The sequence below is a fragment of the Sebastes umbrosus genome, chromosome 7 (assembly GCF_015220745.1).
Source record: "Sebastes umbrosus isolate fSebUmb1 chromosome 7, fSebUmb1.pri, whole genome shotgun sequence".
Lineage (NCBI taxonomy): Eukaryota > Metazoa > Chordata > Actinopteri > Perciformes > Sebastidae > Sebastes > Sebastes umbrosus.
This window is the reverse complement of record NC_051275.1, coordinates 10,356,824-10,376,075: the sequence shown is the minus strand read 5'-3', so window position 1 is coordinate 10,376,075 and position 19,252 is coordinate 10,356,824. Positions and strand designations below refer to the sequence as shown.

The 19,252-nt window shown below is 41.8% G+C and overlaps 1 protein-coding gene across 3 annotated transcripts in view; it reads right to left on the bottom strand.

Moving 5' to 3' along the window:
• Window positions 1–19,252, bottom strand: part of bcas3 (BCAS3 microtubule associated cell migration factor) — a 355,427-nt gene that overhangs the window by 244,909 nt on the left and 91,266 nt on the right. For all 3 annotated transcript variants that reach the window (XM_037774551.1, XM_037774554.1, XM_037774552.1), the window contains exon 16: window positions 17,117–17,267. In XM_037774551.1, the coding sequence (XP_037630479.1) occupies window positions 17,117–17,267 (151 nt within the window). The remainder of the gene's footprint in view (window positions 1–17,116; window positions 17,268–19,252) is intronic.

Here is a 19,252-nt window from a genome sequence, read left to right as displayed (position 1 = left end):
AGGCCTTTTTTTATGATCTCAAGACATTCTGACTTGTCACAGTAGGAAAAGCAAACGTGTAAATAATGAAATTAATAATGGCTGAATTCCATTTATCTGCTTTGATTTCAGATTGCTGGCATCCTGCATTCTCGCTCACTGTCACTCTCGCTGGAACATTTCAATAGAACAGAGCCATGGTTAGTGTTATTAGTATTACCTGTGTTTTTCCTACTACGACAAGTCAAACAACACATCTGCTGTGAGAAAGGCCTATTAGGTCTGCTCCTGTCTGTGGGTTGCATTCCCTCCAATAATGGTACTGTGGCAAAAAAAAAACAGGCTTCCTCGTTCATTGGAAGTGCAGTACCCATTAAGGATGTGGTCATTCGGATTGCGTGTCCGTTCGGATTGCGTGTCCATTCGGAGCGGACCGAATGCCCCAATAGTGCTGCTTGCCGCGTTCTCGAGAACCAGGGAGGTGAAGAAGAGGTTTGGTTGTAACGTTAGTATATCCAGCATCCAGCAGCAAAAGTGAACTGCAGTCAATGAGCCGTGGCCTGTAAAGGCCCGCTGTGGAAGACATGCTCGACTCGCAGAGCCCTGAAGCCCACCCCCACTGCTCACTTGTTTGTTAAAAGTCTATTGATATTATTTTATACACCGATCAACCATAACATTAGGACAGCATGGGCACCCTGACCGGTATGCTGCTACGTAGCCCCATACGCAACAAACAGCGATGCACTGTGTGTTCTGACACCTTTCTATCGGAACCAGCATTAACTTTTACAGCAATTTGAGCTACAGTAGCTCTTCTATTGGATCGGACAACACGGGCCAGCCTTCGCTCCCCACATGCATCAATGAGCCTCGGGTCTGACCCTGTCGTCGGTTCCCCGGTTTTCCTTCCTTGGACCACTTTTGGTAGGTCCTGACCACTGCAGACTGGGAACATCCCACAAGAGCTGCAGTTCTGGAGATGCTCTGACCCAGCCATCTAGCCATCACAATTTGGCCCTTGTCAAAGTCGCTCACATCCTTACACTTGCCTATTTTTTCTGCTTCCAACACAAAGTTCAAAGTTCAAAATGTTCACTTGCTGCCAATTATATCCCACCCAGTGCCAGTTGCCATTGTAACAAGATAATCAATGTTATTCACTTCACCTGTCAGTAGTCTTAATGTTATGGCTGATCGGTGTGTATTATATATAATGCGTCGTGCGTCCAAATTCAGCATTGCACGTCCTTGGGTTCCCAGAAATACAACCGCCAAATGTGAAGTAGATCGGATAAACAGTTCTCGAGATATTCAAAGGACATACACACATACTCATACAGGCAGACAGACAGATTATTTGTTTCATAGTTAGATAAACAGTGCCGGTGCAGTGGGTATGCCGCCACACAGGGTTCCTGTAAAAATGAGCTTCCTGGTTTGTATTTTATCTTGTACCTGCTACAGCACCCACTCCAATATGGCTTGATACCGTTGTGTTACTGTGCTACTGTAGATTTTAACGTGCACTTACACTGGAACTATACTCTAAAATCTAATTCAGTGTGTTTAAACAGGCAAAGAAGCAAATTTGCAACCAAATAGAAAACCCAACATTTGGCTTCCATTGTTACAATGTGCACAGGTTGGCCTGCCGAACTAGTCCCAATGTTACCACAGCCCTGTTCACTGGCCGCTGGTTCATTATCACTGGTGACTAGTTAACAATGTTATGTGATCGGTTATAGTGCATATGGATATTTTAATATTCATCCCTCAATGGAACATGCACCTCACAACAGCAAGTGCCCAAGCAGCCTTTCCTGGCTGCATCACTTTGTTCTGGCCACAGGACAGAATTTATTGGGAGTTATTGGATTATTCAGCATGTCAGGACTGTTTGAGAGGAAACGGACACAGAAAGGGTTTTCAGCTGCAATAGGGCTCCCCATATGGTAATGATCACAGAACAGTAGCGAGGTCTGGTATTATTGTCTGGCCTTATAACCAACCTGGACAGTAAAATGTGGTCACAGCAGATCAGGCATGAGGTGGGCTAAGGGCTTGAAGACTCATGATGGTGTCACACACTCCCAGAGGGATGCTTAACCTTGACCTTTGGAAACCACACCGGTGTGGAAGCAACATGCTCACCTCTGTCTGACTAAAAAAAGATGCAGAACTGCACCATTTTGTTCAGGGTTTTCCCTGTCATTATACGGCTTGGGCGTTTTTGCACCGTGCCTAAGCCATATAAAGGTAAAAACAATGTGGAGAGCATCTGGACGAGCCGACGCATGGGATGGGATGGGATGGGATGGGGGGTGAGAAGGAGGATGCTGTAATTTAGCGTTTTAATGTTTAAATCCTGCCTGTACACCGCAGCACTGTTAAAAAAACCAAAAAAAAAACCGGCTCAACTAGCTAGCTAAAAGTTGGCTTAAAGGGACTGTTTGTAAGAATCAGAAATGCTTGTTAACAGCGACACCTGTGGCCATTAAGACAACAAAAGTCAGCGTCCAGTTGCTCGGGCTCGCGCTTGTGCTCGCTCTACATGCTCGACATGAACGAGCATCGCTCAAAACAGTGAGGCGACACACGTCAGCTAAAACCACAATATCACTCTATATTTCAGCTGCTTGGCAGTAATGTTAGCTGACCAGACGAAGGTCTCTCCATGAATCAGTGCTGATCCTAGTGTTGGCTTTTCCTGCCTCGGCATCCAGACCGCGGCCGGAGGGAACAGGGGAGACACCGGAGTTTTGGTCGGAGACGATAACGTTTCTCGCCGCGGAGCCCCGTCACTTCACAAGACACGGGAAACCTCTGTTGGTCTGGAGGAGCTGCAGCATTTATTTCTGCACAAACGTCCACTGTACATTTACTAGATATTATCAGAGCTACGAAGTCTCCTGCAGTGTGTAGTGTGCGCACATGCACGTGAGGTGGCGCGAAAGAGCGAGAATGAGCGCGGCGTGTGAGTGAAGGCAAGCAAGACCAAGGCTACGGTCTCCCCCGCGTCCTTCCGACCACGGCCAAAACTGTTAAACAGACGGCCTACACTAGATACAACTTTGCGGTTTTGGTGCTTTCGTGTAGTTTGTGTTGGAGTCTTGTCTGAACAGCGTAGCCAAACGCGAGCGCGCATGGGACACCGACCCGGATTGATTTATACGCGTAAGAAGTTTCAAACAGTCCCTTTAAACCGATCACTGTAAACACTGGTAAAAGGGTGTAGAGTAAATCTCACTGGGAAATAAATCAGGTGACTATAATGTATACTAGCCCTACAAGTGGAAAGCAGTACATACTATCACTGATGAGAGCGAATCATCTACCGGTCGTTCTGGTTGTTTATCAATGCGTGATGATAAGCACTGATAAGACAATGTTCATCACCCTACCTGAATGCCAAATAGCTAGGTAATTGACAAATAAGTACAAGAAACACTGTTGTTAACGTACTATTCCTCTGTTACAAAATGTAAGTTTTCTATTAGGGATGTTAATAATTAACCGTTTAACCGTTAACCGACATTAAGCATTTTAACCGATTAATGCTATTGGTACGACCACAAAAAAGGGAAATAAAACCAGCAGCTTTAACTGTCATTGCCTGCAGGAGGTGCACATGTTGAAATCACTATAGGTGTCTATTGGTGGCAGCATTTATATGTCTACATCTGCAGGTCTAAACTGCTGCTGCTATTACTTTCCTGTCCTATAGGAGGCACAGGTTGACACGTATGGAAGGCTCTGACAATGAGCTGATAGACCCTCCATTGTGGAAGGTGTGCAGCCTGAAGTTGAAGTCGGTTGCCGCCGAACAAAAAACATCCATACCTCATTGATATGTCATACTCCTCAGAGGAAGCTGAGTGTAAAACTAAATAACAATGCAATGCATTGTAGTAAAGACTGTAGTTGAACAGTTATGCTTGTAGTGGCAGATGGTGAGTCTAGTAGTTCAACTAACTTTCACAGTACTAGGTGCTGAAAGCTGTTGCTGGTAAAACTCTCTTTCTGTTGCCTCCCATCAGACTGTCAGCACCTCATAAATTACTCCCTGGATGCAAGGGGATGTTGATGTCTTTGTTTGGCCAACACCGTGTGAAAGAGGGATCAGGAAATAGGAAGTGGTGAAGGTAGTCATAAGAAAGGCCTCTATATGCAAGTTTTGTAGATTGTATTTATTAGTGCTGGGTCAAGGGGAGAAATATCCACAGTATACCCAGTCTGTGAGAGGAAGATGGAATGGGAGATAAGGTGACACTCAGGATACCGTGTTGGCTAACTCAGAGTGCCCCTTGTCTTCTCTTCCTTTGTTTGTCAGTGCATCCAGAAAATAAAGCATTTAACAAACAAGTCCAGTTAACTATCCACCAGTTGTGTTTCCATTACTGCAGTTTTTACCTAATAACGTCCCCTTTTTCTGCCTTTCAATCTCAACAATCCTGGACTAGATTAAGGTGGATTTAATGGAAAATACAACGGGGAAGAAATGAAAATTGACAGAAACCTTTTTAAGATATGTATACATTTTCAAGAACTGTGATCCATTAAAGTGAAAATGACTATAAGAATGTTAAATGGTAAGGGAATAGGAAAAAACAAGGGACCTCTTGGTCACAAGACACAATATAACTCGTGTTCATTGCTCAAGAGAAGGAACACTATTCCCAACTTTGCCTGTGTGGTCCTGCAAAGTTCTTCTTTGGTGAGGTGTTTAATTGCCGAAAAACACTGGTGTTCCATCTCTCCCATTGCTATAATAATTGATAATATGTTAAACCCCCAAAGGCCTTGTGGTTCACTGGTTTCAATAACCCAGGAAACACAAATCCTATTTCAGAGCAAGCTGAAGTTGGTTTTCAAGGGTGAGAGCTCGGGGCTGACGCATATACCGCAGAGCGACTTACAGTGTACTAGAAGATATTCTAACCTCCTCATAGTCTTCATGTTGACTTTGGATGTAAATGGAAGTTGAATAATAAATCAAGGAAAGACATTGTTTAAATCTAAAGTGGGTTTTCTTGAAGGACGAATGAAAAATCAGCAAGAAAGGACTTTAAAGTGGCAAAGTACAGCTTATTATTCGGAACCATTAGGGTTGCGTGACCTCACACACCTATATGTATATATATACTACGACAAAATACATACACTTATATAATCACGCACGCACCAATACGTCTGTGATAGCAAGCTATAACACTGGCTCCCCACAGCGGTCTCATGGCTGATGAGTTGGATTTGGGCCTCTTTGAAGAGGCCTCAGCCAGCGGCGAGCCTGCCAACAGGACCAGAGATCACAGCTCAGTTCCCGTCTCCTCTGGGTGCAGTGACCGCTAAAGTTTATTCATCTGTGTTTTAAATCATCCTTTTCCTCTTGATCTCACTTGAAGTGGCTTAAAAGTGTTGAGGTTTCTGCCCTTACGACAGAGAGGCACAGCTCCAGCAGGAAGGGGCCTAATTCTGCTCTCCACATGGAGGACGGCAACCGGTTTTTGGAATGGACCAGCGGTAAGGGAAGTGGGTCGGAGAATGGCAACCAAGTTACGACAAGAAGTAAACCAATATCAAGAAATTATTAAACATAAATATACTAAAAGGGAAACTAACTGCACATCTCTTTTTTTATTCTCCCTCCACAAGATTTGGTTTTGTGCGATTGCCCTTTAGCAGGGAGTGGAATCCATTTTCTTTGCAACTTTAATCCACTGAAGACTACTCATGTCATTTCCACTTTTAATTTAACAAATGAGGACTTTTGACGGAGCTAATAGCTTTTCCTCAAGGGCATAATTCAATCTGCGACATCAACCATCAAAGTCCCTTCACATTACTATTCCCGGGGCCAACGCGAGGCGCCTCCGAGGGGGGGGATGGAAGTCCAGCGGCAGCCTCCATATTATTTTTCAGGGCTCTCGCAGTAAACAAATATGATCGAGCTCACTCGAGCTGGCCATCCTGTGACAAAAGAGCTGCGCGGCTGTTGCGCTGATCCTGGGCCATATGGTTCATTCATATCAGAAAATGAGTCGGTACCAGGAAAGGAAAGAAAGACAGAGAGAGGAAGAGAGAGAGAGAGAGAGAGAGAGGGCAGTCATGTGGAGGACACATCCTTCAACGTCACATTTATTATTTTACAACAGCCCTTGGAAAAGAGGCAGCCTTGGGGCTGTGTCGAACACACAGCACTAATGACAACCACTGGGGAAACTCAGTGAACACTGGAGAGTGGCCATCACCGTGGAAACTAGAACTTTTTTTTTTACCTGATCCTATTCCCTATACTCCACTGATGTCACGCTATGCATGTACATTTATTAAATATAGTCTTTGGAGTCAGATTGTGCAGATTATATTAATTATATTGGTGTAAGTCCATGTATTTGGTCAGAGACTCGCACCACAAAATTGGTGTTAAATACATGCTCAGAACATGGAATGGAAATTGGAGAAGGCATGATACAGGCCACGGTATCCTGGAAAAGGAAATAAGAAGAGGGCTGAACTCCGGGTAAGCAGATATTGGCAAATGGACTGTCATAGCTCATGTCTCAAGACATACATTATTAGAGAAACAATATAGGTCTAACTAGCTCAAATTTGAGCGGAAGGCGGCTATTGTGAGGGTCAAGATTCCGATGCTAATGATGTGTACCTTTGAAAAGTATACGCTCTGAAATCACTAAGGGCCTAGATTAAGCGGGAGGTGGATGAAGACAGAAAGGGAAAAAAAAGCTTCAATTAAAAAGTATGAGTGACTGCCCACAACAAAAGAGGAAACCCAAGACTTGAGGAAGGCACCACATGCTATTCATTTTCTAAAGTGAATGGAGTCAACAGGGAGGAGCTGGAGAGCAGGGAGCCGGGAAGGGAAAAGTTCACTTCACTGAGCCACTCAATCATCTCTCCATAAGTGACTCTGTCATAATGGGGCTTCTTTTAAAAGCTTGTAAGCATCTGATTTCTCGAGACAGATTCAAAAAAAAAAAGACTTGGATTTAGCCCCCCCTATAAGAAAACGTTCCTTGAAGATGCTGTGCCCTCTGACAGCTGAATCTTAGTGAAAGCTAAGTCGGATCTGGGTCCGTCCGCGGTGGGCCGGTCGCTGCCAGAGGCCCCGCTGGCGTCTGAGCTGAAGGAGTTTCTGGTGAACCTGCATGATTTCGTCAGATTTTTTTGCTTTTGCTTATTCTCCAAAGCTTATTTAAATTGCTGAAAAAAAGATTCAGCGATTCAGAGGTCTGAAACCAGGCTAACTCATTATTGTAGTGCTTATTCTAAATTGGCAGGTCACTGGTTGACATTCAGGATATTAGAGTTTTCATTAGAGATAATCTGTGTGTTGTTTTTTTTGGTAAAAGCAGTTGCCGACCGTGTCTGGAAACACGGTGGAAGAGAGCCACGAGAGCGAAGAAAAACAGTAAAGTTGTGGTTTGTCGTCAAAACAATGAGCCGAAAGATGATGAAACACTTCGGTGATAAGTTCTCTGTGGGGTTCATCACTTTGAGTGACGTCTTTCACATTACACACATAATGATTTGACCCATCGTTGCAGAAAACGTACAGTACTTGGTTCACCTGTAGTCCTTTTGCAAAACACTTTTTTTTTAGGAGAGGCGGTATACGCATCGCTCACATTTCTACACCAACACAAGACACTGTTCACAATATTACCAGAATATGCCAAGGCACAATTACTGCGTGCAAACATACATCTGACGGAGAAATGTTTTTTTCCAACCAAAGTGGGCTACAAGAAAATTTGAACAACGTGTTTTACACAAAGGCGTTATTCTTAAAAAAAAAACATCACGGAGGGTCTAAACGAGAAGACAGAGATGTCATTTTCTAGTGGGTGGTTTCAAAGACACCACACGGCAACCAAAACAAGAAGTGCTCTGGCATTTCCCTGAAGTCCTACAATATGTCCCCTGGACTACCACTTATGATAAAGACTTAAAGCAGACTTATGTTTGCAGCCTTTCTTATAAAAAGACCAGACATTCATTAAAATAATGATGGTAATACATCCACTCCTTTGTTCACTTGTACTGTAGTGGCTTTAACACAACATGTTGAATCATCCTACTACAAAAGCTCAACATAAACAGAACAATTGAAGGATTTGCAAAAAAAAAAAAAAATGCAAAAAAAAAAAAAACAAGATGAGAAAATGACCAAACACTCCTCTTTGGATTCCCCCCCCCTTTGAATAATGACTTCACAGACTCTGCAGAATGTGTTGAAAATATACCAGAAGACAAATGAGAGGTAAAGGAGGCGGTGTGCTGTGGCTGTGAGTATACAGTTGCATGCTGCCGAAAGGGAGCCAAGGAGGGGAGAAGCAAAACTCACCATGGAGTTTTAATGGCAAAACATCCCGCCCCAAAGAGGTAGGGTCTTCATGAGAGGGGAGGTGGGGGGAGGGTGAAGGGGATGGGGATGTGGGGGATACAGAGATAGACGGAAAAACCATTATTAAACTAGCACACTTGAGCAAACACACTTTTCACATTACATACTTTTTGACGTGTCTGTTTAAGTGCACAACACATACGAGGCAGGAAACAGAATGTCTGTGCGCTAAGATGGATTTGAAAACCTGCGGGATGGCTTGATGATTCATCTGCTCAAGCTGCTCCGTAAAGTGTGATACCATATATTTGGCAGATGCAGCATGTCCACAGACTTTGTTTTTTTCTTCAGACATCTGTCATGTTTTTTTTTTTTCTTCTTTTTCTTCCCTTAACTTTAAAGGGATCGGGTACATGTGCAGAAACATGAAGGTCTGAATCCAACCGTGTAAATACGACACAGCGAAAAACGATGGGAAACAGTTCTGATTGTTGAGATTGAGAAAGTCTAAGTATGAGTGAGTTTATCCAATTTCTACAACAACTGAGGACACCAATAAAACTAACAGCGCTCATTGTTAAGACAAGAAGTTGTGTGTTTGCATGCAACTTCTTTTTTTAGTTGCGAGTGTGTATTTATGGCCATGCATTGTCTTTTGAATGAACGTGTGTGGCAAATGTGTGTTCACTGTGATTATGTTAACAAGTACACAGTGTATGAATGTGTGTGTGTGTGTGTTCAAGAGTCATCCGGAGTGTCTTTTTCAGGGTATATTTCTGTCTATCTGTCAGTCTGTGCGTGTTTCTAATGTTTACAAGACATTAGGAGTGGGAGTGTGTTCCTGTGTTTATTCTGCATGTCCAGAGATAGTGACAGAGCTCCGTAAACAGTTTACAGTAAATAAGCCTTTTCCCTACAGCAATAAAGGTCCGATGAGACTGAACTCTGTCCCCCGCCAGCCAACCTCCCCCAGTCATGAAAAACAGAATCTCCGGCCAACCAAAGCACTCTGCAGCACTTCTTTATTTTATCGCTTTCGCTGCATCCGCCCAGGCCCTCCCAACGATAGCACATAGTCTTCAATTAGTCTTGGTACATGGATGTGTAGAGAAATGTTCCTCTGGGAGACAGGGAGCAACAATTTGCCCCTGGAATGTCTTACTCCTGGAGTGCGAGTTGAGAAATGAACATGCCGGTTGGTGTAATGGAGGCCCCCGGTAAACTGCCACTTATCAAAGAGTTTGCAGAGCCGCTGAGCCTATCGAACCTGCTAAGCATCCCCCCCGCTCCGGGCCTCCAGCTGGGTAAATGGATGGACTCCAATGGGAGAGCGATGGACGAACGGGGTGAGATCTCCATGGGGTTAGCAAAGGCCAAGTAGGCTTTGGGGTTTACAAGACGCCACTTTGAATTTCTCCATCCTACTTTCTTGGAACTTATTGTTAGTGGAATTTATTGTTGGCGGCTAACAGAGTGATGGGAATTGATGGTAGTAGCAGTTGAAGAAAAACTGAATAAGTATGGAAGCATTGTGGCTCGTGGAGGCCTCCATTTAAAGCTCATCTTAAGTCACTCAAAGTCGCCTCTGTTACTTCACTTTCATCCTTTTACGCAACGCACATTGTGGCCATGTATGCATAAAAGTTATTGATAATAGCCTAATAGCAACAGTTGCTTAACAGTAACTGAACAATTTAATTTTGAATAATAGAATGACTGTATTGTGGACATAGGAGACAACTTGAGTTTCACCAGTATTAGAGTGTAGAACGTACTATAATCTACAGTATCCTCAAAAAATATATATGCAGTGCTACAAAAAACAGTCACTCAAACTCAAAATTCACATCTCTAAACACAAATGCTACTTCCCCCACAGTAAAAGAATTTAACAAAATATAAACATTTGAGCTGACAATACAGCTCTAGAGCTAATACAGCTTCTACACCAGGCGGTCAAGGGTCACGTGTCAGCCGGAAATTGTCGCCTCATGTCAAGCAGCTTGTGCAGACGACCCAACTTCCGGTCAGGTTTGGAACTGCGCTGGTTACTTAGTGAAATTCGGTCAAGGTGGGACCAGCGACTAACTGTCTGACGCTATGTAGTGCATGTTGTGCTCTCTGTGGATCACTTCCATCTTCTACCGAGGTGTGATGGTGGATACACCAAGACTTAGACCAGCGACAGCAGCAATATCTGACCCTTTGTACCTCCACTATGCTCCACCTATTGGAGACTTGGACTTGGCTTGGACTTGGCAGCATGTGAAAGAAGGGGGAGATTTGGGGTGTCCCTGAGACCTAGCGGTCTAAGGCCCTGTTCAGACCTGGTATTAACATGCGTCCTCAGTGATCGGATCACAAGTGGACAGCTTTAAGTACGTCTGTTCACACCTGGCATTAGAATGCGTCTCAGCATGCGTCCTGAGTGGCCACTTGTGATCCGATCTCACTTCCCCGCTCTATATGCAAACAAACACGTAGTAAACACACGGCTAACACAGCAGACGTTGTGACGTAATATTACATGAATGTCAGTAGTAATATCCTACATATCCGTGAATTCTGGTACATTTTATTAACATCAAAATGAAAGGTTATTGGGAGTTGAGGACCTCTATCCTACAGAAACACAGTTCTGATGACCGGCACTGCAGCTTTTTTTTTTTTTTTGCGAGCACTTGAGTACTCTATAATAATTTAATGCGAGTACTCAAATATGGAAATAAATTAAAATGCCCATCTAAAAATCCTAAATTGCACACTGCTTAGAATAACACAAAAGAATAAGGCCATGTTGAGATGTCAGTAAACAGTTTTGACCACAACGGCCGCCCAGTTATGTGACGCACTGCCGGATCCAGCAGGTTTTGTTGGAGAGGAATCCCGCACAGGTCACTGCCATGTTGGAAAACACGAGTTTATCGTGGGTCAGCGGAGTAAAAGGGGTGTAAGACTGTGAGTGGGTGAGTTACTGAGAAGGGACAGAGAAAGAGGAAGGAGAGAGAGAGAGAGGGGAAAAGAGCGAGCGTAATCGACCTGTGAGGGCGACGACCCCACTCCCAGAGAATAATCGTTCACACATTCATCTCTTAACCCGTTGGCCCTAATAGCAGCTCCGCCTGGGCCATTAAAACGGGAGGGAAGTGAGGTGATTTGTGCAAATGGTTTAGTCTTGCTGCCATGTGACGCTGGGCATTCTTAAAGCCCCTTTCTATCTCCGGTCTCAGCGAGGCTCTGTAAGACAATGGCTCTAGCACATACAGTACGTATTACAGTAATCTGAGGGCACATCTGCAGCAGGTCACGGGGTCTCATTCATTTGCTTGCTGTTGTCTTTCTCGTTACCTCGCCTGCACTCCATCTGCGGGATTTGGTCAAAAGGTGGTGTTTTGTTTTGTTGTGTGACAATCTTTCCATTTGGATTTTCATTTCTCTGTATTAAAGTCAGACTGTGTGTGTAGATGGGATAAGTGTGCAATAGTTTGTCCGCTCGCAAATCCCAAATGTATCACTCTCAGGCATTTTTGACAAGTTAAATCCTCACACAACTCCGGTGACTGTAGGGACAAGTAGACTTCCCTCGGAGCTGACGGTTTAAATATTTCTCTCTTAATCTTTTTCACAGATTAAGTTCCGACAGTGACATTTCACCGAGAGAGAATCCTTTGATTTTTTTGTGACCAGTGTCTTTTTTTTTTTTTTTCTTCTCTGGGATTTAATTCATCGAGGGCCAACCTTTTACTAAATTTGGCTGACAGGAAACAAGAGGCCGAGTCAGAGCCGACACTCCTCTCCTTGTTCGGGACTCTCCGAAGACTTTGAGGACTAGCAGAAGCTTGGCTGTGCTCCTCCACTCCCTGACCTGGCCTCGTCTGGAGGGGGGGTTATCAGGCGGATGCTGAGCCACATCCGACTCTACCTCCCTTCGACAGGGGGAAAACACCAAAATCTAAATGAAGATGGGGGGGGGGGCTCTGCGTGAACTTGTTAAGGTTTGCTTTCATGTTTAAAATTAAGAGGCGACTGAAGACAAACAGCAGCATTTTGCACATTGGTGGTCTGTAGGCATGCCAGGGTCCATGGAAGCATCCTTTCAGTGAGGCTGCTCACACAGAGGGGGAAAAAAGCTTCATCAACGTGTCTATCCATACGTGTGTGTGTGTGTGTGTGTGTGTGTGTGTGTGTGTCACGGCACAGTGCACACAAAGACAGCCTGGTAGGGAATGTAGGTTAAGCAGCTGGTGTGTTCCTCTGCCGCCCTGCCAACAGGGATCTGCCCATACAGGTGTAAATACAGCTGCCGGACGCTCCTCTCTCTCTCTCTCTCTCTCTCTATCCCACACACACACACACATAAAAAGAGAAAGAGAGCTGGCTGCACAGACAGACAGATGGTGCCTGGGCACTCCTGTGCAAGTATAGCGTGAAAGCATATGATATCACCCCCCACTCTAGGGGCCAAACCTGTTGCTTCACTCAGTGTGTGTGTGTGTGTGTGTGTGTGTTTTTGGTGTATTGGTGCAGCCGTGTGCATGCAGGAGCAGACCGCACAGCTGCATGTCCTGATGCATTAATACCGGCGCCTCCTCTGGCCTGGATGGATGGATGGATGGATGGATGGATGAGTACTGAGGCAGCCTACCAGGCCTGATAATGTCCTACAGAGCCAGCGTAGCTCGCTGTTTGAGGTGTTTGACCATAATGGGTGAAGAATGTAGAATTCTTCCACAAAGAGATGGTTTGAGGGTTGAAGATAAAGCTGGCGATATCATTTATCATTCATATTGTCAACAAATTTCAATTTTGAAAAGACCCAAACCAACCATTAATAAATCCTACTAATAAGTATTATGTGTGTTGATATATCTTCTTCCTCTTCCTGTGCCATAGAGCTAAATTGACCCTTGCGAAAAGGTCAATTATTGTCCAAAAACAATTGAAAACCCATCAATGAGCCACAGTGTTGCACTGGGTGAAATATTCCTTCATTACCATGAACACACACACAGCAATGTATTTTTACCCCGTCCTACACACTGCCACAGATACTCACTAGAGCACCAAATGTGGATTAACCCGCTGGTGACAGCAGTTCCCAACATTCCTCCTATTAGAATAATATTTGTTAAAAACTATAGTGCCCAGCTGTTTTTAGAAAAGAAAAAAAAAAACTAAATATGAGCTTTTTTTTCCTTTTTTTTTTTTAAATGAAACTACACTCACTTGGAAAATTACATACACAAATAACATCTTGTTAAAACTAATTTGATGATATACATCTATCCTGTATTAAATCATGAAAGATACTGTACAGTGTGTGCTTCTTGTTTTGTTTCATTATTTTTCTTCAAGGTCATTTTGGAGGCTGTTGTTGAGGTGTACTCTGCTATCCTGACAGGTAATATTTAGACTAATACCCTCATTGATTTAAAAGGGGAAGACAAAATATTATTATACTATTTTGTATTTGCGACCTGTTCTTAAAGATGTATATCTTCAGTAGGAACCGATGGTCATGGACAGGGTAGGGAAGTAAGACAGTATTGAGAGATGGACTAACACTTGGTTTTGGTCTTTTCATAGAATTTGTTGACAGTAAAAAAAATAATAAGAATGCCTCCATAAAGAAAATTGAGGATTTTCTAATACATTTTCACCACTACCTGAAATTGAACTAAAAAAAATCATCTAAATAGATTATGATTCACTATCGCTATTGGCAGTTAATTTCAAAGTGATTCAACCTATAGTGAGATCATGAAAGCTTTTATATTCACTGTTATAAAGAGCAAATAACAGTCTAACAGTGACCTGTAGAAAGATTCCTCTGGCATACAGATACAGATTATATTTCTGTTTTATTATCTACAAAACATGACTGGATATTCCGCATCATCATGCCACTAGTATCGGAAAGTTATAAACAATGCCATGCCCCAGCAATGCATATTTCCCAGCAATAACTAAACTACATGACTTACAAGGAATATCTTGGAAGTGCAACACCACAAAAAATAAGCCGCAGTATAAAAAAAGGAATAAATATAAATGAAAGTACTAATTACTGCTTACCACCAAAGATGGAGATAAAATAATGAAACTACATAACAGTGATAGCTTACTGCCATAGATTTTCTTCTTTTTACAATAATAAAATCATTGTAGCAATGAGTGATTAGCACTTGATGAAAAAGAAAAAAGCATAGTTAAATCAACAAAAAATAAAAGCAATGAGGCTAGTATAGAAAGGAGTCAATAAAAAACACCACAGCAAAAATGTGAAACACCAAAATAGAGACATAATACAAATAAAATAAAAACACCCCAGATTATAGAATATGAAAAACATTCCTTTTTTACTGAGCATAGCAACTGATAACTATGACTGAACACAAGCAACCTGAGAGCTCTCATTAAAGGTGAATTAGGACCTTAAATTAAACCCATTCAACTCAGACCTACAGTGTGTTGAGAAGCCCACATCGTACGATGTTGAACATTACAGCTGCTAAACCAAATAAAATGCAAACCACCAGTACCAGGATATCATACTAAATATACCAAAGCAGGACACCACAGTAGCTCATAAGCAATTATTCATTTCACGAAACCAAATGAAGTCATCCTAATGACTTGGAAAATGGCCTGATGTTGTTCATGTTGACCGCAGGATCAGGTCTCTATTTTCATCCTCAAAGCTCACTTATCAAATATCACGGGGGGAAATAAATCCCTCGCTGTCTGTTGGAATCATTAGAGCATTTCCCATTCAAACAGGGCATGAAAATTACATTTAAATGAAAAATATTTAAATCTCCCCATATTTGTGGAGCCACCTGTACTGTATGTAAATGCACTTAGCAAAGGCCTGTAGTTGTTGATGGGCTTAAAACTACATAATTTCAATGCATGGCAAAGATCCAGGTGAAAAAGAAAAAAAGTCGGAGGACAGAGGTGCACGAAGGCAGAGCTGTCTGACTTTCAATACTTTCAATACTCGGAGCTAGGTTTACACTGCATTTAATATGACCTGAATACGATTTGGAAATCATTGGCAGGGTTTTTATTTCTATTCTTGATATGCATGATGTGTTTTATCTGCTTTCCAAACAGCCCACAGACCAAGTCGGCATGTGAGTTCTGCTTCATTACCCTATGCAAAAAAAAGTGGTGGCCTGAGACAAAAGGAGTCCATGAGCATCAGCTGGATGTGAGAGGAAAAGCTTTGGCCTACACGAGGCTACTGTTGACACAATACAGTGTTTTTACAATGTGATTAATGGAAAAAGACGGCAAATCACAGACTGGAGTAAAGGATGCAATACAGTGTGATTTAAATTTTCCCTCAACAACGGCCAAACTGTAAATTTAGTGGAGTTTGTGAGGTTGCCAATAAGGCTTTCACTTGTATACTCTGTGGGGCTTTGTACCTGGATTATATTTACAAAAAGGAGTTCTTATTGAAAACGACCACGAAAACACAAGTCTAATTTTTCAATACATGTATGAAAGTGACTTTTCACAGGCAAACTCGACAAAGAGTTAACACCATGCAGACGGAAGAGTAGGTGGTAAAATGTGAAGTCCAAAGGCAGCTGATCTGAGGAATCCCACCTTTAGAGAATATGTTCCTTTTTTTTTTTTTACTGTGATTCCTTGTGGAAATGTGTGTTAGTCTCTTCTTTCTAATGTATTTTTATACAACATAAGTAAGGAAACAATGTATTTAACCTCCTATTTTATCATTTGTAAGCAGCTAATAAACAGTTTATAACACAATATAATGTTTTAAGCAGGTATAAGGACATTCTAAGTGTTTAATAATGTATTTGTCACAGGCCCTAAAAATTCCGTTCCCATACAACTTAACTGTACTGTGAATTACGTTTTAAGGGAAACGTTATTTTGTCGCCGATTACGACGTATATCACAAATACATTCGTAATGATTGTCCGCAGAAGTCTGCGTAGGTAGGAGGTCGATGAGGAGGTGGTGGACCGCTGTTTGTGTCCCGTGTGAAACTAAAAGTTCACTTATTTTAATCACGATGTTTTTGTTTTTTTTACTAAACCTAACCAAGTAGTTTTGTTGCATTTTTTTGTTTTGTTTTGTTTCAATTTACAACCACTGTGTTTAAAACTGTTTAAAGGTACGACCGCAATCTTGTAGACAATATGTTTCCCTCGATACATGACTGACAATGAAGTTTAGTTGTATGGGAACGTAATTTTGCAGGAGACAGGGTTGATTTGTCTACAGCTCCTGCAGGGAAGTTTCTGTAACTGGTGTATAAAAAGATAATGAACGATTGACAATATAATATAACATAGTTGTATGCATAGAAAATGTTTATTTTTTAAATAGATATATATATAGTTTGTTATCGTTCATAAATACTCAATAACAACTGAGCAAACTACATCCGCTGAGGAAGGCCATGAGAGGAGGCTGAAAGTTTCAGGAGAAAACTGTTCATACCTTTTATAGGAGAGGTCACTGACCAACACTATAAATAACACAATAAGCCCTTGGAAAATATTCCTGCTTACAGCAGGCGTAGTTCGCCTGCGCAAGCGTGAGACTGTTCGTGTGGAAGTGTTTTAGTGTGAGTTTTTTTTTACACGGATGTTTTGATACAGTTTTGCTGTTATTAAACGTGGGGTGAGTAATTGATATACAAATTATCATTTTGGGGGTGAAGTATTCCTTTAAACCGGAGTTCCTGTGGAGAATAAAGGCTGCGGTGTGTATGCGTGCGTTACCTACCCGGTGCGTTTGGTGATGGTGCCCAGGGTCATGGGCTGTTTGATCTGAGCCAGAGGCAGCACCACGGTGAGACTGGGCAGCGGAGACAGTCGCGGGTTCCCCATGTTGTTATTGGTGAAGTTGTTGTATGAATCCTGGCTGCTCAGCTTGGCTGGAAACAAACGGAAATACGGGATTATTTTTAAAGTGTTTTCAGCACTGGATGTTCCCTGGACAGCAAGGTCAAGAGAAATCTCCTTTCCATAGATTTGGAGTTGAACATAACAGACACATACTATGTCAATCAAGAGCCTTCCTGGGTAATAGTTGCAGAATACAACCTTTAATACATTATTCATTTTGCAGTGCTCAGTGGTTGATTTTTTTCATCTTTACAGATGCTAATTCTCAACATTGCTCAGTTTGAATTAAATTAAAAAATTCACTCATTAATTTTATCAGTCACTCATTTTAAATTGCAGATTCAGCATTCAGCAGACAACCAGAAGAACTTCTTTACAAAACTGAAACACCTTTCTTTCCAAGAATAAAAAAGCCTTGTTTGAATACTGTGCATTACACACACACACACACACACACACATACACACACCAGGTTCAAGGCCTCCTGTGGAATGATTGGAAATAACCAGCTCAAGATGCTATATTACAAAGGCTCTAGCTCTGCTTCTAGTGCCTGGCAGTCTGTTAATCAAGGCCAATCAACAGGCCCTACACACTGGTCCAAGACACACACACACACACACACACACACACACACACACACACACACACACACACACACACACGGATGATCCAAAGAAACACATCTCATCTCATATATCCCATGCCGCTCCAGCCAAACATAATCAGACCATGTCAAAGGGCTTCTTAAACGGCTAATGACCTTAACCAGCTACATCAGGAGAGAGGCTGCTACCTCACTGACTGTTTCACTTAACACATGCAGTCGGCCTCCATCTTACTGGATGACACATGACATTTCAACACTATTTGTTTGCAAGGCAGGCAGAGATGATGAGAGATGATGAAAAAGTTGGGCATGCAACTGTGTGTATGTTTTATAAAAATATAAAAAAAACATTTACATTTTTCTTTAGTGCTTGAATAAACAACAATTAGCCAAGAATCAGGGCCGAAATTATCGATCATTTTGTTTCGCTGGAAATACTTTCTATTGAAGAAATCAACCCACACTGTCTATGATTCACATGTCTAGAATGCATTATAAACATACTTATAATGTGTTATAATCAGCTTATAACACTTCAAAAGTATAAAGTATTTTATAATGACTTATAAGGTCAAGTATCATAATACTTCATAATTTCTGTTTCGCTCTTTTGCAAGAATCATATTATATTGTAATTTAGTTGTATTACATTATAATCGTTGTATAATGCATTATAATCACTGTTATAATGCATTATGATGTGATTATAAATTACTCCAAGTGGTCATTGTTTGCTTTAAGTAAAGTAAAAATACATTTTACAACATTGTGTGTGTGGTGTTGTTACAATTTACTTAAAGGTCCCATATTGTCAAAAGTGAGATTTCCATGTCTTTTATATCATAAAGTAGGTTTAAGTGCTGTATAAATACTGTGAAAGTATCAAAACGCTCAATCAACAGAGAAATACCAACAGCCCGTATTCAGAAACGGTGCTTTTGAAACAAGCTGTCAGGATTTTTGCCCATTTGTGATGTCACAAATCTACAATATTTAGACCATTTCACAGTTTTAAAGGTAAGCATCCTAAATGTGTCCCAGTTTATTTCCTGCTGCAGTGTATGTGAACGACATCAGCTGACAGGAAGTAAATATGGACCCAAGCTGTTGCCTAGCAACGCAATTCCGTTGAAATGAACTAAAATGGAGCGTTTCAGACAGAGAGTAAATACAGGTATATTCAGGCAAACTATATGAGAAACATGAAGATGTTTTTTTTACATTACAGCATGTAAACATGTTCTAGTAGAAACATAAAATACAAGTATGAATCTGAAAATAATAACGATATGGGATCTTTAAAGAAAATTAGTCAATCACGGCATTCTACGATCTGTAATTTCTTCATAGCAAACCGCTGCTGTGTCGAACTCTGGAGGATAATTTTTGTGTCAAATTATAGAT